Source organism: Enhydra lutris, unplaced genomic scaffold (assembly GCF_002288905.1).
Source record: "Enhydra lutris kenyoni isolate GAN:26980312 unplaced genomic scaffold, ASM228890v2 scaffoldscaffold57, whole genome shotgun sequence".
NCBI classification, from domain to species: domain Eukaryota; kingdom Metazoa; phylum Chordata; class Mammalia; order Carnivora; family Mustelidae; genus Enhydra; species Enhydra lutris.
Genome location: NW_019154141.1, coordinates 4,785,045 through 4,805,949, shown reverse-complemented (window position 1 = coordinate 4,805,949; position 20,905 = coordinate 4,785,045). Strand labels below are relative to the sequence as shown.

Genomic DNA, 20,905 nt, shown 5'->3' with positions numbered 1-20,905 from the left:
ACAACAGACAGAACATAGACTGTACAATATAAAATGTGAAAAATGACAGAAAAGGAAAATCCATGTATTATGAATAAGCTGAAAAAAAAAAAAGAACCAAACAAACTCTGAATTACAGAAAGCAAATACTTGTTGGGATGAGCAGTGCGTGTTGTATGAAAGCGCTGTGTCACTGTATTGTACAGCTGAAGTTAATATTACACTGTATGTTAACTAATTGGAATTTAAATAAAAACTTAAAAAAAAAAGCAAATACCATGTTATTCTGCAGTCACTGGCTCTCTCCCCCCTAAATCAAGATTGGGTCTTACTTTGTCCTTACTTCATTCAAAAGGATAAGAAAATATTCAATATTTTGATGTTCAAGCAAAGAAAATAAAGCAATCTCTGTATCATCTTGAGAAGCCCAAACATTTTGTAACAAATGCATTTTTAATTTACTTCCCTATGACATGTGGGGTTTAGTTGTTGGCACAGAGGCCCCCATGGTCAGTTTCAAGATTGTTCTCACTGACTTTTCTCCTTAGTCCTGATAGACGTCATGTTATTGAGAAAAATGGTGACATGAATTCCAAAAGCATTTTGTATCATATCTGAGATAAGATATATTAATGATATAAAATATTATATTTAAAAAGAGGCATAAGATTTTTTTAAAAAATAGGGTATTTGGGACTTCAACGGTCTTCCTGTGGGAGGAGCTTCCACTTCACCGAAGAGTCAAGTTCTTCATCAAAGTCATCCAGCTCCTGCTCCTTGGAGAGCTCCAGGAAAACCTGAGATGGACAAGAAATGAAGAGAGAGAGAGGTTACGCTGCCTTCTGTCGCTCTGAGTGAGTGCAAGGCGTATGCACACGGTGTCCCTAAAGGGCACGGATGAAACAGAGTCACTCATACCGACCCACCTGCTCCAGGGTGGACTGGGAGAGACTGTACTCCTCCAGGTCGAAGCTCTGTTTAACTGCAGAAGGATGGACAGATATTAGGAGTTCATCTATTTTTTATTTGGAGAGTTTTACCAAGTTATGCACAAAATCTACATATAAATAGATTTTAAATATGCAAGATAAGGTAATAAATACTCTCAGACTAGATCTGTCTGAGATATGTGCTTGCTTAGGCAGCACATATGCTAAATATGGAAAGGCAAATTCACCCTGTGGTCTTGTAACAGGATGGAAATACTCTCTCATTATCTTAGAGTTTGGGCAGGGGCACTCCAGACTGGAAAACATGGTGTGAGGTCCCAGACCACCTATGCAGGCTGAGTGGAGAGATGTTCCCTCTGCTCTGGAATGCTACCATGTGCCCCTCGATATCTGCCTTCAACCTCTCTACTCTGCTCTTTGCTCCACTGGCTGACTTAAGAGGTCCTTTCTGGTGGTTTCCACCAGTGGCAGCTCATGAGAAGGGAGAGAGGAGTGGGGAGGTCAAAGCCTTTATTCCTTCACTCCCTCCCTCAACTTTGCCCCTTGACTGAAAGTCACTGCTTCTCACAAGATCACAAATTCTACATGATTCTACTCCTGGGTTCCAGCCACCGCTTCCTTTCTTAGTCCCTTTGGACCTGAGAACGTCAACACTTCTGCTGTGTCTAGCCCGGGGTCATCACACAGTGCCTTGTCCCTTGGCAAATGGTCCCTGCCTAAACCAAAAGTTGCCGAATTATCCTAGTTTGACCATCTGTTAACAGTGTGGTTTGTGAATAAGATCCCCAAACGTGCAGATGCATAAGAGGAAAAAAATAATGAACTGAGAGGTGAGACTAGAAAGCAAAGGTTTCTTGTGGGCAGTTGTCACATTGCTGTGGCATTTCCTTTCTCCTCTCAGTGGACAGAGAATGTGGTGGGATTGGCCTGCAACCTGGGAACATGGGTTTGGATCCTTGCCTCAAGTCTGGGAACACGTCAACAATTGTGCACAGTGATGGCCCTGTACTTTCAGAGTTTGGAGAGGCCAAGCCTCTGCATCCAATGGGAGGTCCTCTAAGAGATCTCTTGGAAAGGGAAGGGAATTCCAAGAAGTGGTCCTAGGGCTGCAAGGGACCAAGAGACCAGGAGGAGAAGGCATCTCCCACCTCAGAGTAGCTTTCATCAGAGATTCTAGATGGGAGGGGAGAGGGAATCTTCAAGGAACTCCTCTCTGCACTGAAGGCCCTCATGCCGTAGTCCAGCTCTAATGAGCAAATCAAGCTTTGCTGTCATACTATCTCTTCTTCCCTCCCCTTACACTCCACACCAAAGAGGCTCAAAACATCAGCAGATGAGCAGAGGAGGGAATAAGATAAGAAGGAGAGAAAGCCAACCCACCCATCTCCCTACTTTCAAGTCTCCAAGCATTAGGCAATGTTGACCTGGAGGGAGCTCATGAGGGTGGAGTTCTGTGCAGTTTGCAATACCCCAAAGTGATCTGATGCTACGGGAGAATCAGCCAATGTAGCAGGACACAGGAATTGTCATGGGGCATGCACTGTGCTCGCACACTATGGGGCCTACCTCATTCAGCTGTGGTTCAGCTGAGAAGATAACTGTGTCTCACCTAACATCTGGAGGGGAAAAAAATGCTAACTTACATTTCCACCACACAGTGGGGTAGAAAACTGTGATAAAAAGTTAGGGATTCCCCCCCATCTCCTAAGCAGAACTTTAGTTTTAGCAAATGAAACACAGCAGAAGGAATCTGAGGTGAGAGGGAACATGTTTAAAAGCAGAAACGTTAGAAGGCTCTGAAGAAAGGGCTCCCAGTACTCTAGAGACACAGCCCTTTCTGGAATATCTCCCTCCCTGCTCCTAATTGGTCATCAAACACTTCATGTTGATCTGAACCAGTTGTGGGAATCTTTCCCACGGGAATGATGCAAAATTGGTCACCAGGCCAGGATGGTGAAAATGGTTAAAAAATTGATCACTAGGCCAGAATGACGACCGTGGAAAATGGTTACATGGACCCTAGAGCAAAGGTGACCAGCGGAGGAGAAAGTAAAAAAGAAAAGCTATCTGGGGCAATCGTAACCTTGTATCAAGGAGAAACACTTCTCTAAGAACTAGAATGTCTGGGGCTTCTAAAGACTGACAGGTGACAAGTAAGAAAGCACAGATCAAGAAGAGGGGGAGAGGGCACCTGGGTGGCTCAGCTGGTGGAGGGTCGGACTCTTGATTTCAGCCTATGTCTTGATCTCAGGGTCCTAAGTTCAACTCTTATGTTGGGCTCCACTCTGGGTGTGGAGCCTACTTAAAAAAAAAAATAGAGAGAGAGGGATGGGGGGTTCAGCTTTTTATCAGATTTCCTACACTGGTGTGATAGGCAAAATCAGAGCTTTGTATACTGATACGTCAATGCAGTATACAAAGATCACAATCCAAGAGTCTAGAGAAGAGTTATGGGTTAGCGCACCTCAACAGACACGGACTGCCTAATCAACATTAAACACTATCAAAGAGTACATACAGACAAAATCAAATGACTTTTTTTTTTTTTTTTAATGAATCTGTGGACACTCCAGCCCCAAATGCCAAAGATCTCTTCCTTCTAGAGTCTCATTCAATTAGGTCCCAACTTCTCAGCCTTGGCACTAATGACATTCTGGTCTGATCCTTCTTTGCTGCGGGAGGGAGCTGACCTGTGTGCACTGTGGGATGTTTAGCACCACCCCAGCCTTGACCTGCAAGATACCAGTCACACTCCCCAACTTCATCCCCACTTGTGACAACCAAAGATATCCACAGATATTACCAAACCACTGGTGACTGAGAACCACTGGATTAAAAGTCTTAATTTATTTCTGGTATAACAGCGCAATTTCATGCCCATGTATCTCTTACGCTGGTTTTATCCAAGATCTGAATTTCTCAGTTTCCCAGAGTCCTATCTCCAAAAAGTCACTCTTACCTATCTCTAATTTGAAGAAAGCTTGCGATAAGGGACACACATCCTTGACGGGCAACTTATAGACCATCAGGGAGGAGTACCTGCGAGGAAAGGAGAGGGAGACTGAGCCCCACATTTCAAGAAGACAACCATGGATGCCTGCATGTCTAAAAAGCAGCAACAATGTCACTAACAATTTGTTTCAATGTACGAGTCTACAGACCCATGGACACAGTGGTAGTGGGAATGTTCTTTAATCAACAAGAAGTCACTTTACTCAAGCAGAAGCAGGAGGGGGCTCTCACAGTAAAGCTCCCTTTTACTCTCAGGAGGAATGGGAGACAGAGGAGACGAGCAGTACCCCAAGAAGGGAAGAGGCAGGATTACTTATCATCCTTCTTCCTTAGTGAGAAGAGAAAGCATTTAAGTACAAAGAACTAAGACCAGCGTCTGGCTCCACTGCTAGGATTTGGCATGATGAAAACGACCTCAAGTGCCATTACAAATAATAATAATAATGCTAAGAACCACCACATACTGAGCTTTTACTGATGCCTGGCACCGGGTCTCGGCTTTAGACAAGTGGTCACATTTAATGGGGGATGTTTTTACCCTCTAGAAAGGATCTGGATGACCTAGGTCCATGCATGCCTTAAGACCTGGCACATGATAGAGCTGCCAGGAATCTGAATTCCCTTACAACAATCAGCTTCCCAATCAGTACTTTGCTCTCTTATTTCCCTTTTGCGGAAGGAAATTCCCTTAGAATTGGGCCTTTCTTTAATAATTAATCAATAAATAAAATCACAATTAATTAATTAGAGGTAGTCTCTAATTAATTAAATCACAATTATCATAAAGTTAACAACAACAGCAACAAAAGAATGATCAAGTAAAGCTTTTATTTCTCTTCGCCATAATAGAAAAACAAAAGGATGAAACAAGCCAACACCTGTCCTTACCTTTCCTGCTGAGCAGCCTGGGGGAAAAGTCTCAGAATTTCACAGTGGAGGGGCTCCACCTGGGCGGGGTTCTTCACCTTCAACTCGAGCAGATAATCTTTCCCAAATTTGCTTTTCAGGTGTTGTATGGAACCAATACACCTGGAGGTAGGACGAGGATGAAGTCAAGGAAGAGAAGAAGACAGAGGGATTGCCCTTGACTCTCAGCCCCAGGAGGCCAGGGCCGTGCGGAGTGGGAGTAGCCAGTCACCCCAGCCCCTGCCAGTGATAACCCTGTGTAATGCAACGTCTTTGCTCAGGGCCCTCTGGGGGGCCAAGGGTGGGTTCGAATGGGCACCCACCTCAGCCTTCCAGACACCATGATGGCCACGCGGTCACACACGGCCTCAGCCTCTGCCATGTAGTGGGTGGTCAAGAGGGCGCCCCTCTCCGTGTTCCTAAAGGTGGCCCGGATTGCCTGCCTAAAGGGAGATCAGGGGCAATGTTAGCTGCTGGGAATGCTCAAGATAAGATAAGAAGACTTTGAAATACCTTTCACAGGCACAGAGGAAACAACTAGTGAATTCGACTTAGACAAAGAAATGATTTTTGGAGGGAGAACGTCATGTAAATACCCAAACTATTGGGTAGAGTATATAATTCAGAACATGGCTGGGGCTGAAGGTAGAAGATGATATTGGGTAAGAGTTCATTTAGAAAAATACTGAGTTCCAAGAATATGTTTGAGAGAGCAGTGGGAAGAAAAAAAATGAGGAACACTTATTTAAAAGCATGATAAAAGTCACATAAGCCCTAAAGTACAAAACAGCAGATTTCTGTATAGTCCTAAGAATTTGAGATTTTTTTCCTTGTAAGAACTATGTATCAGGTGATGCTGTAGAACTTGAAACTGGGGCCGCCTGGGTGGCTCAGTGGGTTAAGCCTCTGCCTTCAGCTCAGGTCATGATCTCAGGGTCCTGGGATGGAGCCCTGCGTCAGGCTCCCTGCTTAGCAGGGAGCCTGGCCCCCCCCCCCCCCCCCCCCCCCCCCCGCCTCTCTGCCTACTTGTGATCTCTGTCTGTCAAATAAATAAAATCTTAAAAAAAAAAAAAAGAAATTGAAACTGAATAATAGATTGACGTGGTTGAGTATGAAAATGGGCCATGCATATCCCAAAGATCTATCATGAAAACAAGATTCTTAAGAGGATTATGGTGTTAGAATTATCTTTTTTTTTTCTTAATAAAAATTGACTGTGATAGGGACATCAGCGTTTTCTCCCCTGAATATTGCATTTCCTGATAATGGGTTGTCTTCTGCCTTATAAACCACAATTTTGAAGATCAGTTGTTATAGGGCTCACAAGTTCCCTTGGGATGACTCATGACGTCCCCTCACCACATTTGCAGCTGCCCCTCGGGGTCCATGCCGGTGGAGGGCTCGTCCAGAAGCACCACCGACGGATTTCCCAGGATGCTCAGCGCAAAGCAGAGCTGCAACGAGAGGGACAACAAGTCTGGCACTGACCTGGGGTGCGCAGAGTGACGCTGAGCCCCCCTCTTACCTTCCTCTTTATTCCCTCGGATAAAGCCTTCACGGGCTGCTTCAGCTGGTCCTGCAGCTTGAGCGCATCCGCCAACCTGGAGGAAACACAGTGGGTCCATCCACATTAACCCCACACTAAGGGGAATGTGTGTGGGGGATGGGCAAATCGGAACAAACAGTACATTAGAGACGTTTTAAAAAAGAGTATCCTGAATGATCATGCAATCGAAACCACCTAGATGCCTTAGGAGCTTTTTATAGTGGTCAAGTTCATATTTTTCAATGACTAATATGGACTAATATTCCATATTAAGAATAATCAATAAAATTGTTCTCTCTAGGTTTAACATGTGAAAATACAACACTCCACTGGCTTCTTGATAGCTAAGTCTTCTCCCACAGGCGCGGTGTTATCGGTTAGAATCTCCCTTTCTTAATTCTCTGTGGACGTCATTCCTATCATATTCCCCCAGTGGAGAATGTGTGTGTCTCCCCCCATGTACCGTGTGATGGTGACTGTGGTGTCCCCTTTCTCCAACCCTTTGATGGCGGCGAAGACCTCCAGATGTTCCCTCACTGACAGGTTGGGCCAGAGCACATTCTCCTGAGGACAGTATCCCAGGAACCCGAGGGAATCCCCCTCACTGCTCCCTTTCAAAATCACCTGCACAGAAAGTTCATTTTCACATTCAGTCCAAAATTGTGTATACATGTGTATGGCACATGAGTGCAAAATTCAGTGATGTCCTCGTCTTACACACATGGCTGCCAAGAGTGCAAATGTAAATCAGTGATCACTTAGCTGTAGGAGAAAGATGGTAAAAAACTAAAAAAAAAAACCCAAAAACCTCAATAAATCAAAAGGAAGCTATTCCACATTGTCCTATACCTCTATAGTGTTTGTTTCCAAGTCCGTTACCTTGGTTGGCTTCAGGGTGGCTTACTGGGTTTTCGCTGTTTGACTTCCCTCACTGATCTCAACGTTCAAAGGAGTAGACACTCATTGAAGGTTCTATTTCCCCAATGTTAAACGAGCTATAGTTATAGGGTCTGTTGCACAAGTTTATTGTGAGCATTAAAGATGGCAGTGCTTCTCAATCAGGGGCGATCTTCCCAGAGGACATTTGGTAATGTCTGGAGATGTTTGTGGTCGGTACATTGGGTGCTGCTGGGATCACATGGCAAGAGGCTAGGCATGCCACATAGGATGGTCCACACATGCAAAAAACGGCTAGCCCAAAATGTTACCAGCACCAAGCTTAGGAAATCCTGAACTAAGATAATAAATGAAAGGTCCTTGGCACTAGTCCAGCACATAGAAACCAATAAATACTAATAAATAGCATTTATTATTTTTATGAGCCAATCACAGTGCTTTACAATAATATAAATAAGTGATGTGTACCAGTGCTTACTGTGTGCTAGTATCTAAGCAGTTTATGTGTTTTGAATTACTTTATCCTTAGAAAAACCCTATATGACTCAGGTATCACTTTTAGAAACTGATTTAGAGTTCAGAAACTTGCAGAAGGTCACACAAGGTAAACCGGGGGGGTTAAAGCTGGACTCGGCCTTCAGAATCCAAGCCTTTGACCTCAGCGCTATGCTGTCTTTTCCAATACAGTGGAGAAAAGAACTAGTTAACGTGGGCTCACAGAGCGTTCACTCTAGAGAAAGAAATGGAAAATAAAAACAACTAGACCCATATGGGGATGAATTATACCCCTTGCTTAATGCTTTCGATGCAATAAATGGGATAAAGAATAAAAAAGGAGGATCCAAGGTTGCCATGAGTAGAGTCAGGGAAAGTCCTTTTGGGGAGGTAAATTTCAAAGTGACAAGAAGGAGGTAACTAAGTGCAAACCCGAAGGAGAAACACTGTAGCCAATGGAAGGTCCTACAGAAGGACAATGACCAAAGGCCAATGTCAGCAAAAGTGAGCAAAGCCCAGATCTCACAGGGCCTTTTTTTGGCCATGCTAAAGGTTTTGGATCAATTCTAACTGAAGGATGATAAGCAGGAGAGTGACATGATCTCAGTGGCATCTTTTATGGGCCGTTCTGTCTGCTATGTGAGGAGAGACAATTTGGAAACCTCTGTTGCAATCCACACTGCTAGAAAATCTCTCTTTATGGCCCCTCCCTCTGCCCTCAACCTTCTGTCAAACATCAACAGCAGCTCCTCCTCAGTGTTGTGGTCCCTGAAGACGTCTGTCCATCATTTTATCCCACTTGGTCTAGATGTACCACCAAGTGGCATTAACATAGCATTCTAGTTTTTTTTTTAAAGATTTTATTTATTTATTTGACAGAGAGAGATCATAAGTAGACAGAGAGGCAGGCAGAGAGAGAGAGAGAGGGAAGCAGGCTCCCTGCTGAGCAGAGAGCCCGATGCGGGACTTGATCCCAGGACCCCGAGATCATGACCTGAGCCGAAGACAGTAGCTCAACCCACTGAGCCACCCAGGCGCCCCACCATTCTAGTTTTTGATTGGGAATTTAGACAATCCTTCCCCACCCCCCCAATCTATGATCTGTTTTCTGAATAAGTCCCAGATCTTAGCAATTTAATTCAACAAATTCTCAGGATCCATAAGTCAAAAAATAAAAAGTAAAAAAACCCAAAGATCCCTGACCTGAATAAAGCTAGTATTCAGCTTTACTTTTACCAAAACATTTCCTTTTAATGTCACTACTTTTCATCCAATGGAACATATGGTGTCAGTAACATGGCGTGCTACTAGTTTTGGAATTAAGGTGAGAAGTTTTTAATTCATCCTCTCATTCTATGCATAACTCAATGGATTCATAAGAAAGGATCATTTATGTATTTTTGAGACTATCATCAATGTTCACAGGTTAGAGCTTGTTCGAGGCAGCATTAAGGACCCTATTTCTGTGTGGTTTACTGACCTGTCCTGCAGTTGGATTTGTATCTCCAGTTATCATCTTAATAGTTGTACTTTTACCAGCTCCATTGTATCCTAAGAGCCCTATAACTTCACCTGAAAGAAACAGGTATGCTTAGAATTATAACGTCAAATAATTACAATAAACCTAGAGGCAAATACTCCTGGAGGGCTCACTATGTGTCAGGCTCTCTGTCGAGTGCACAGATGTATTAATTCATCTGTTCTTCACACACACACACACACACACACACACACACACAAATAGATGATGTTACTGGCTTCATTCTATAGGCAAAGAAACTGAGGGGTAAGGAGGATACATAACTTACCCACCATCACACAGCCACTAAAATGCTGGAACAGAAACAAATTTTGATCTCAAGTCTGTCGCATTTAATGGACACTTCCCCAAAATGTGTTCTTTAGAATAGAGACTGCACTGCTGTGCCCCAGTGAGTTCCTCCTGGGTGCATTCCTGTTGTGAAATTAACGATACTCCTTCAAAAGCTACAGCATCCTTCTTAACAGAAAGACTGCCTTTTTTTTTTTTTTTTTTGCAGTTGTTCTTTTTTTGTTTGTTTGCCTGTTTCAACAGAACAGACAGAACTGTCTTCTCAGACCAAGAGAAAACATTGTTATCATAACCGAGGCTTTTAAGCAGGAGGGTTCCGCACGTGCCTGTGGGTGACAGGCTGCCTTTCATGATTATCAACAGATGGCCCCCAATTCAGATACTATTATTCTCTCCCAAAGACCTCGTCTCAGGAGGTCAAGATAGCTTTAAACATTAAATCTAGTGTCTCCAACCTTTTTTAACACAGAAAGAGACATTTCTTATGGCCACTTTTTTCTTCCTCTTAGCGAAGCAGTCTTTCTTCTTGCCTGTGTATTCCTTCCGCAGACAGCTAGCAATGATGACGGGTTTCTGTAGAGACAAGAAATTAACAGTGGGGCTTTATTCTTACCTTGAAATGAGTGAGTGCACCACATTCCCTACAACCACATTTTTCCCTGTACAGAATCAGACAAGTTCTTTCCCCAGAAACTGCCATGTTCAAGTCAACTCTCCCAATCTATATTCCTGCAGGGAAATAACATTCGTATCGTATTGCGTGATCTATGCTTGACCTTTCTCAGAAAACAGGAACAGAGACATCCACCAAACCAGTAGGACTGTTCAGACACACACTCACACATGCACACAAACACACAAACATCTCAGATGGACTCTCTCATCTTCCAATAAGCTTTACTCAGTCCATGAAACTCACAAAGTCTTACTTGCTTAGGTTTTGTAATGTGTAGCTTTTCTTACCCAAACTACAACCCTGGAAAAGGAATTAACAAGTCTGTGCGTGTGGGTATGGGTGTGTATTCCCTGGTTCTCCTATCTCTGGGGACATTGCATATTCCGCGAAGTCAAGGAATGAGCTCTGTAAGGACAGAAGAACCGCAAAGTGTTTTTCAAAATATTCAGATGAACGTTGTTCATCGTTCTACCTCATCAAAGTCTGCAATGGTCCTAGCATTTGTGGTTCTCCTTCTTTCTATCTGAACATCTTCATCCTCTCCTTCGGGTTCTTCTGGGTTTGGGAAAATGCCACTGCTTCTTGGGGAAATTCTAAAATCAAAACAGTGTGAGAGTAACTGGTCTCCAGTTGAAAAACTTGCAGCAAAAATAATGAGCTTGCTGTAGACTGCTCTCAATTATGTGAATAGATTGACTCCGAGAACAATACAACCCCCATTTTTCGGCTCTGCGCCATCTGCCTTGTAAAGAGCCTGGTTTCCATCAACAAGTCAAATGATACTACTCTTGCTTTTTCCCTAGTTTTACTTTTCTTTGTCTGTTGTGACTTTTAAAAAATAAATAAATAAAACAGGACACACTCTCTGGCAAATGATTTTGGGGCATAGTTGTGTGAGAAAGGCATCTAGGAACCGTAATTTTGGCACAGGTATTTCGGAATTCTGAAGACTTTGAGAGAACTGTGGATTGAAACATTTGGAATTCGAGATGCATCCCAGAAAAATCCAGGACACGTAATCACCAGTAAGTGAGCACTGTCACTTCTTAGAGATAAGTTTCAGAATCACTCCTTCCTGACTGCTATACACCCAGTTCTTTCCTTCATCACCCCTACCACTGATTACTGCTTATGCTCATCTCCCTCCTTCATGCCATCGCAAATGGTTGATGTCTGCCAATCTCCTAAAATATGGCTGTCACCTTGTCATGCTCCTGCCCTACTACCTACTTTACACTTGAACTGGATTCATATTTTGTGAGTTAGACGAGGTTTCTAAAACATAGCTGTCTTGATTTCCCATTATGTAATTTGCAAACTCTTCCCTATGCTTCTGTACTCCAAAACCCTCCAAAATTTAGCTTTAATTTTTCATTATCTTCCAGTACAAACCTGTAAGTTCTTTCCAGCTGTCTTCTCAATCTATAGGAAGTTGGCATTTATATCAGCTTCTGCTTTTTTCTACCTTCCTGGACTGGCTACACTTACCAATTGTTTATCTATATTTACCCATTATTTTAAAGATTTTATCTTCCGTATATAACTTTCTTTTAGTATGTCAGTGAAATTATGGTATTCCTTAATTTTTCAGCGTCTCATGTGTGTTAATGTGGTTTCCCTCCCTAGATTGTAAGCTCATTAAAGTATCATGAATTAGAATAATTTTGTACACTACACAATTCCTAAAAAATAATCCTGTGCGGTAATTTTTACTTAATTAGTTTAGGCATATTAAAATATTTTTAAACAATGAAGATTAAAATAAAACATGAAATCATATTTAAATTTTCTCAACCTGAACACGGGATCTTTTCTCATTGATTTCTTTCTAAAGTTCACTTCCAGACACCGGAGAACAAAAACGAATATGCAAAAATGAAGGTAAGGCTAAGGGGATAAAAAAACAATCAGTGTTAGAAATCACCATAAAAAACAAGTTCAATACTGGAATTTATTTAAGGAGTTTGACTGTATGTACAAAGACAGATCTGATAACATTTTGACAAGTTTGAAAGACAATCTTTTAATGTCCAGTGAAACTCTCAGAGCTAGCTCTTCAGAGAAGCCACAACAGACAAGACAGTAGTAAGTTGGTACCAGGACTAATCACACCATTGAGAGTTTGGGCTCTAAACTCCATGTCAAATGATTGTTATAAAAATAGTGGTCCAGATTTTAAAGTGTGTGTGTGTGTGTGTGTGTGTGTGTGTGTGTGTGTGTGTGTTGCTTCAGATGCCTAAAATACTGTGTTTTCAAGTGCCAAAGTTAAACTTTTTAACTTAATGCTAAGCAAACAAATGTGTCCCCCTCATGCAAGAACATCTAAATGGAAATGTATTCTTACTATTAGCAGTGCCAGGAACACGATTTGATGTTCTGAAGCCCCTAAGTAATCCACGGAGTCAGGAGAAATCTGTAAAATGAGGAAAGGTAAGTTTAGATGAACCTTTATCTGTTCTCGAATCTCATCTCACATAAGATGCACAAATGTCCTTTAAATGACCTTGCCAGTGTTCTCCCTGGTGCGTCAGGTAAAAGTCTACTTCTTTTTTTTTTTTTTTTGAAGATTTTATTTATTTATTTGACAGACAGAGATCACAAGTAGACAGAGAGGCAGGCAGAGAGAGAGAGGGAAGCAGGCTCCCCGCCGAGCAGAGAGCCCGATGTGGGACTCGATCCCAGGACCCTGAGATCACGACCCGAGCCGAAGGCAGCGGCCCAACCCACTGAGCCACCCAGGCACCCTAAAAGTCTACTTCTGACCTCACTATGTGTCTTCTTGGCTTGCAGGGTCACTCAGTGACCTCTTCCGCTGTGCTGGACTAGAGGCTCAGATGCTCTTAGAACACTGGGAGTTGGCAGGATTTGTTTTGCTAGGAAAAACCCTGGGTGGTGCTGGCAGGATCCATTGAAGCTACAGGCAAGATTTATCTTAAGACAAACCTTTTCCTCTAACTTTTACCTGCCTTTCTTCCTAAATCTGTGCTCCTTCCCTAAGAACCATTACATAGCTCGTCCCTTGCTCCATCCACTCTTAAGAATAACCATGACAATCACTCATGCTACAAAGCTCTTCACCAACAGTTCTGCACGGTTTTCATTAGATTTACAACACATGCGTAATACACATAATATTCATGCACAACATGTAAGTGCATGATTTTCATCAGATTCACAATACATTTTGAAATGTCCCCCGACTTCTTAGTAAATAAAGAGTAAAAGGCCAATTTTGCTTCTTGAGCTTCATTTCCCAGGACTTTTTTCTGAGCAATGGTGAGCTGACATAGTAAATCTCTATCATAGCCATCTAGAAAAGATGATTGTGTTCTTCTCCTTGAATGGTTTGCCAGGACCCTGACATTATTTCAAATGATCTTATTCTCCTATGTGACTTGGTCACCTGCTTCCGGACACTACTACACCCAAAATCAACTTTAAGCCCCCTATCTTTGCCCTATCTACCATATTTTATTTTTTCAGCTTTGTCACTCTACTCTCCTTACTCCATAATTTGGAGTTGGTGACCCTCCAACCCACCAACCCCACCACTGTCTCGCTGTCCATAAACCCCCTCATTTCCTTAATTCTTCATTCCGCATAGAATCCATGGTCTGTTGCTACAATCCCTCCTTATAAGGAACCACTGCTTAGTTATTCTTTTCTTTGTCAGACTCCCTTGGCAAAACACTAACCCTGACTGAAAGTAACTCCACCTGCCCTGAACGGTATCTGGGAAGGAGACTATGATAAGAAAAACTATCAGCTTTGCTGACTACACTTGGAAAGTAGGGCAAGGGATCTTTTAGCACTGCCTGTCAATTCTTCTGACCTACTTTCTGAAATAATTGTTCACATCCTTTCCTCTATCCTCAACATCCCAACACCCCTGTTCACCTCACTCTAAGTTAAAAACGTCATCTCTTTCCATAAGAAAGTAGGATCACTCAGAAGAGAATCATGCGTCTTATTACCATCCAAGCCACTAAACTATTTGCCTCTGGCTATGGTCTTGATAAAGAGATAGAATGTTCCTGCTATGATGGAAAGCAACCTCTCTGCTTGGGCACTATACCATATTTTTTTTTTCCTCAGCTATTCAAGGAGTCAGACTTCTTAGGTAGTTCATGTCTCTCTTTTCATCAGAAACTTCTCTCTTATAAGCATGTTATCTCCCTTCTTAAACAGAAATGTATTCTTCTCATTCATCTACTTTTCCATCTCTGTTATTCTTTTCAGCAAAACTAGAAATAGGTGTCTCTACCCCTGCATTACCTTCTCATCTCACAGTATCTACTAAGCTCACTCTAGTTAGGTTTGGTGTTCACCCTTCCTTTGAATTCTATCTGATTAATATCACCAATGACTTCCATGTGGTCTCCATCCAGTGGTCTCTTCTCAGTCATCAACTTTCTAGACCTCTTGTTCGATGGTTGAATCACTCTCTTCTGCCTAAAATATTCTTTATTGCCACCTGGAACATATCTGCCCATACAGACACTTTAAGTGTTTAAGGAGAGTTTCTGAGAAGAGATTCTGGTGCACAACCATCCTTCACTTTTTCTTCTACCTCATGGTCTCCTCCTCAACCTGACTTGCTGACTCTTTTGACCAATCTTTAAAGTTTGGAGTCAAGGCCAAATCTTTGGCCCACTTTTTATTCAAACTATATTTGTTCTGTAGGTTATATTATCTAGTGCCATGGCTTTAGATATCATTTACGTGCTGATGCGTGTCGAGCAACCACAAGCAGTATTTCAGATTCATACATCCTGCTGGCTATTTGGCATTTCCCATTGTATGCCCATTAGGAAACTTAAAACCAGTATGTCCAAAATTAACAGAAAAAGCACAGCTCATTAGCCTCCCAGCAGGGTCATTTGTTCCCAGGAGAGAGGGTTATCATGAGAACTATAAAATTCCACCACTACAAAGATGCCTTTGACCTTCATGAACCAAGGCAGAGCTTCTTATTAAATAATGTGACTCTTGCCTTTGTAAAAGAACGATCTTTCCAAAGACAGAGACTTTGAATTTTGTAGATAAGGACTCCACCAGGATTTTTACAGTATTCTAGGATATCTCCAGTGGCCGCACACTTCATGACCTAAAGACAGGCATGAAATTACTTACCTCAGAGAAAATGAACAGAGAACCAATCAGTGAGAAAGGTGGTATTAATATAGTGCAGAGAAATAACCCTAGAAATCCATATTCATTTATATCTGTAGCAACTATTGTGAAGATGGTGATCTAAAAGAAAAAAAAAAACAAGTGCAGCTTAATTTCACTAACGTGTAAAAAAATCTGAATTTTAGGATGTTTTCCAAGAGGGTGGGAATTCATCTTGTAAATGTTCTTATTTTCAGCTTTCCCTTGCAAGGCAGTATTACCACCATTTTTTTTTCTTTGCAGCTCAAGATTGTGTCAGAATTCTGTATTTGACTGACTATGATATTTTTAAGACACAACAGGGCTCTCAAATTCAATGTGCTTGCAAATCATTTGGAGTTCTTGCTGAAATTCAGATTCTGACAAGAGGGATCTTTTTCACACATTGCTCAGTCTTCTCCTTTTGTTTCATTTCACAGGAGATCACAGACATCTGTTTGGATTTAAACATACCAGTATTCATTTTCACAGCTGCATAGTATTTCCTTCCAAAGAAAGGATGTGCAAGAATTCAACAATTTTGCCTTCAGAAAACATGTTGTTCCAATTTCTCTGCTCCTATAAATAATGGTCTACCTAAATCCTTATCTATTGGCACTCTTTATCTTTATTTTTTAAAGATTTATTTATTTTGTTTTAGAGAGAAAGACAGAGTGTGAGCACAAGTGGGAGGGGCAGAGGGAGAGGGAGAGAGAATCCTCAAGCAGACTCCACACTGAGCATAGAGCCAGACATGGGGCTCAATCTCATAGCCCTGAGGTCATGACCTGAGCTGAAACCGAGAGTCTGGAGCCTCACTAACTGTGCCCACCCAGTTGCTCCAACACTCTTAGTCTTTTAGGAAAGATTCTGAGAAGTGTAAATGCAGGTTAAGATTTATGTGGATTCACATTGTCAACAGTTACTAACAGGTTATTTTTCAAAATGGTGGTGACAGTCTATGCTCTTACAAACAGGGATGGGTGTGTATGTTAGACCTCCTCATGCACACAGGGTGCTTTAATTAATTACTGTAGGTGTCCTTGTTTTATTGCTGATATTAGGTGAATAGCTGCATAAGTTTACTATGTCCTATAATATTTGTCATTGGTTTTTAGTAATTTGTCCTTCCTGTGCTTATACTTTTTATTGGACATTTTTAAAGGAATGGTATGGTGTTTCCTTAACTGATACAGTTTTCCTCTGTTAGTTTGATAGCTCCTAATAGTGGATCATCATTGTAATTTGAAATAAATCATACTGAACTAGTCTTCTTCTTTTAATTTACTTCTGCTTTGTCATCTTTTTATTTAGAGAACTGTCTTTGATTTTTCAAATTAATTTATCAATGATTTTCTTTTTTACTCTCTTTTTCTTAGGATTTGTACTAAAGTTATGTTCACTTTATAAAAGGAAATATTACACTTTGTGAATTATATATTATATTATATATATATTATATAATATATATAAATATTACATATATTGTATGTAAATATATATTTTATATAATTTATGATTCCCAAAGTTATTCAACTTTATGCATCTTTAACAGAATTCAGTGTTCCCTACCAGTGGTTTTATAGCATTTTAAATTTTCTTAAATTATTTTTATTTATTTATTATTTAATTTAATTTTTTTCAGTGTTCCATCATTCATTGTTTATGCACGACACCCAGTGCTCCATGCAATATGTGCGCTCCTTAATACCCACCACCAGGCTCACCCAACCCCCTACCCCTCTCCCCTCCAAAACCCTCAGTTTGTTTCTCAGAATCCAAAGTCTCTCATGGTTTGTCTCCTGCTCCAATTAGTTTAATCCTTAAATGGTTCTCCTTCCCCCCACGCTGTTTTTTGAGATATAATTGACATATTCCATTGTGTAAGTTTAAAATGTACAATGTGATCATTTGATACACATATACACTGTGAAACAATTACCAAAATAAGGTTAGTTAACACACCCCTATCCTTACATAGTTACCTTTTTGTTGTTGTTACAATGAGAACACTTAAGATCTACTCTCTTAGCAACTTGCAAGTGTATAATACAGTATTGTTAACTATCATCATCACGCTGTACATTAGATCCCAACAACTTCTCCGTCTAATAACTTAAAGTTTATACCCTTTGACCAACATCTCCCCATTTCCCTCACCCACAGCCCCTGGTAATCAGCATTCCTTTCTGTTTTGATAAGGATGGTGTTTTAGATTCCACACATACATGAGATCACACTGTATTTGTCTTTTTCTGTCTGATTTATTTCACTTAGCCTAATCTCCTCAAGGTTAATCCTACAAGGGCAGCAGTTCCTTCTTTTTATGGTTGAATAATACTCCACTGTATGTATATACTACATTTTATCTATTCATCTGTCAGTGGACAATTAGGTTGTTTCCAATAAACATGGGGAGCACACATCTCTAAGAGATAATGATTTCATTTCCTTCAGATAGATACCCAGAGGTACATACCTGGATCATACAGTAATTCTATTTTTTTAATTTTTGAGGAAACTCCATATTTTTTGCATAGTGGCTGCACCACTTTACAATCCCAGTAACAGTGTAAAGTATTCCCTCTTCTCTACATCCTTGAGAACATTTCTTATCTTTTGTGTTTTTCTTGATAGCCTAACAGGTGTGAGGTGATATCTCATTGGGGTTTTGATCTGCATTTCCCTGATGATGAGTCATATTGAGCTTGTTTTCACATATCTGTTACTATTATTATTATTATTATTATGCTGTTGAGTTATAAAATTTCCTTACATATTTTAGATATTAACCCCTTACCAGATACATGGTTTATAAATATTTTCACCATTTCATAGGCTTCCCTGTCATTTTATTGATTGCTTTGCTCTGCAGCAGCTTTTCAGTTTGACACTGTCCTTCTTGTGGATTGTGCCTTTAAAATACATATTCTTAAAATTATTTTAAAATTATTTAAAAATCAAATAATATGAACATACTTACAATTAAGAAGAAAAATGACCAAATACCACTATTTTTTCTCCTATTGCGAAAAATGAATGAAATCACGTATGTCAAGAAAACCAGAGATGAGACATATCCAATACTACACAAGATCTGAAAATAGAAATATTAAGGTTGGATAAGGTAAATCCAAACCTAGGAAAGCATTCATACCGAAACCTCAACTTTCCAAACTATGCTATAGCAAAGGTAATTTGAAATTCTTTAGTTTAAGATTGATAATGTCATTTCAGGGGCGCCTGGGTGGCTCAGTGGGTTAAAGCCTCTGCCTTTGGCTCAGGTTGTGATCCCAGGGTTCTGGGATCAAGCCCCACATCAGGCTCTCTGCTCAGTAGGGAGCCCACTTCCTCCCTCTCTCTTTCTGCCTGCCTCTCTGCCTACTTGTGATCTCTGTCTGTCAAATAAATAAATAAAATCTTTTTAAAAAATAATGTCATTGCATTCATGAAATATAGTCTAATAAAACTATCTCATAATTTTTGCCACTTACCTGAACTAACAGGTTTTGAATTATATATATAATCTCATCTGGGCTAAAAACATAATCCATTATTTGCATCAGAAGGAGGATCAAGAAGTAGAGGGGAATATCCACCAGTGCCTGGCCAAACCAGTAAGCAGAAGGGTAGAGGCCTGAAATCCGTAGCTGGGAGTAAGCTTTTCTCTGGGAAAGAAAAGGAAGAATCATCAAAAGTGCTGAGTAGTTGAGGCTTGAGAAACTGCAAATATGTGGTCACATAATCTTTCATTTTTGTGTGTGTGTTCCTTTAGTGTATTATATTGATACAGTAAATGACACTGTTACCGGCCACACTCCTCTTTTCGGGAGGATTGGTGGTGCTCCATATTGCATGGTGACCTCATTGTCCAAAGGAGAAATGCAACAACAAAACCAGCCCACATTCCGTCACGGAATGACTGGACATTGCCTCATTAAGATGCCTGTTCTTTTCTTTGCAAAGCTACTCTTCTTTTGGACACTAACGGAGACTTGTAAATTGTACAAAGATTCCAGAGATGTAGGTCTACAAATTCCCTGTAAGATTCTTCAAATTTATGCTGGGTATAAACAGTCCTTTTATAATTGGCATTTTATTTTAGGTCTAAGAAATGATCTTCTAACAAGTCAATTTTATTACTATCTTTTTAGGTTGGCATAAGAAGATGTCTGTTAAAACTAATAAGATAAAAATAAGACACTTATTGTCTTGAATAAAGCACATTATTCATTATTATGCATGAAAACTAGTAAGTAGATTTTGATATTGTGACCCGCTCTAAGTTATATTGTTGTGGTGATTGTCTTAACACAAGGCTTAAAATATTACTTGAATTTTAACAGAAGCACAAAAGCAATGAAAATTTTAAATCTTAAACTGAGTCTATATAAAGACATCCTTTAGGAAAAAAGTTAGAATGGAGATAAATATTCTGGAAAGGGAAGTGTACCTGGAAAAAAAATCAGGAAAGAGAATGATAGCTAGGATGCGTTAGAGAGCTGGACTTTTTCTGTTCATTAATATGTTCAATATATGTTTACTGGGCACATCATGTGCTTTGTGTTGGTTATGGGGCTCTGGTGGAGGTCAAGTTGCAGGGGCCAAAAGAGATAAAGGTGATATGCAAATAGATGTAGTGATAGCTACATAATTAAAATTGTGAAAACTAAAATTTAAGAAGTAAAAGTAAAAGTGTTAAGATAAGGGTCATAGGAGAGGTGAATTGTAATTAGGGGGTCTATCAGAGAAGGTTCCCTTGTGAAGGGCCTGAGTGGGGGTCTAAGTGGTGAGTAGGAGTTGCACAGGTGACAGGTAGGGAGCACAGCAGGCAGAGAGCACAGGAGAGACCTGTAGTGGGTACAGTTGGCCCTCTCAAGAAACTGGAAAGAATCCAGTTGGCTGGACATAATTATTGAGGTAATAGTGGCATCATATCAAAGTGGAGAGAGACATCTGGGTCCAGTTCATGTACTGATTTTCAGGCTACAGCAGGGATTTCATTCTTGCTCCTTGGTTTGCCAAGAAACCAATGGAGGGACTTAAGTGAGTCATCAGTGTGGTCGGATGTGTGTGTTTAAGTACTTGTTCTGTCCCACTGGGTGGAGAATGGGTAAGGAGAAGACTAATGAGGAGCCATAGTAAGCATTTAAGGAGGCTGATGTGCTCATCCAGGACACAGATGATAGTGGCTCTGACCAGGGTGTTGTAGGAGAGATGGAGGAACATGGGAAGATTTTAGGTAGATTTCAGAAGCAAATTCCATGACTTCACCATTAGCTGGCCATGGAGGCTAAGGAGAAAGAGGTATTAATATCATGGAGTTTCCAATTACATTTGGATTTTAGATAAATATCTTAAAAAAAATTTAGTACAAATATGTTCCAACTGAATGAAGCTAAAATGCATCTTGAAAGGGGCAGTCTTTTTCAACAATAAGCCAAAGTTCTGGGATGAATTGG

At 40.7% G+C, this 20,905-nt stretch overlaps 1 protein-coding gene across 1 annotated transcript in view; it reads right to left on the bottom strand.

Moving 5' to 3' along the window:
- Positions 1-677: 677 nt before the first annotated feature.
- Positions 678-20,905, bottom strand: part of LOC111158053 (ATP binding cassette subfamily A member 9) — a 71,807-nt gene continuing 51,579 nt past the window's right edge. The window contains exons 31-46 of the mRNA XM_022519849.1: positions 18,938-19,111; positions 18,427-18,540; positions 15,426-15,545; positions 12,637-12,705; positions 12,088-12,179; positions 10,765-10,885; positions 10,072-10,189; positions 9,266-9,357; positions 6,857-7,017; positions 6,373-6,448; positions 6,207-6,301; positions 5,171-5,290; positions 4,830-4,970; positions 3,889-3,968; positions 906-961; positions 678-776 (exon numbers count right to left, since the gene is read on the bottom strand). Coding sequence (XP_022375557.1) covers positions 678-776; positions 906-961; positions 3,889-3,968; positions 4,830-4,970; positions 5,171-5,290; positions 6,207-6,301; positions 6,373-6,448; positions 6,857-7,017; positions 9,266-9,357; positions 10,072-10,189; positions 10,765-10,885; positions 12,088-12,179; positions 12,637-12,705; positions 15,426-15,545; positions 18,427-18,540; positions 18,938-19,111 — 1,728 coding nt within the window. The remainder of the gene's footprint in view (positions 777-905; positions 962-3,888; positions 3,969-4,829; positions 4,971-5,170; positions 5,291-6,206; positions 6,302-6,372; positions 6,449-6,856; positions 7,018-9,265; positions 9,358-10,071; positions 10,190-10,764; positions 10,886-12,087; positions 12,180-12,636; positions 12,706-15,425; positions 15,546-18,426; positions 18,541-18,937; positions 19,112-20,905) is intronic.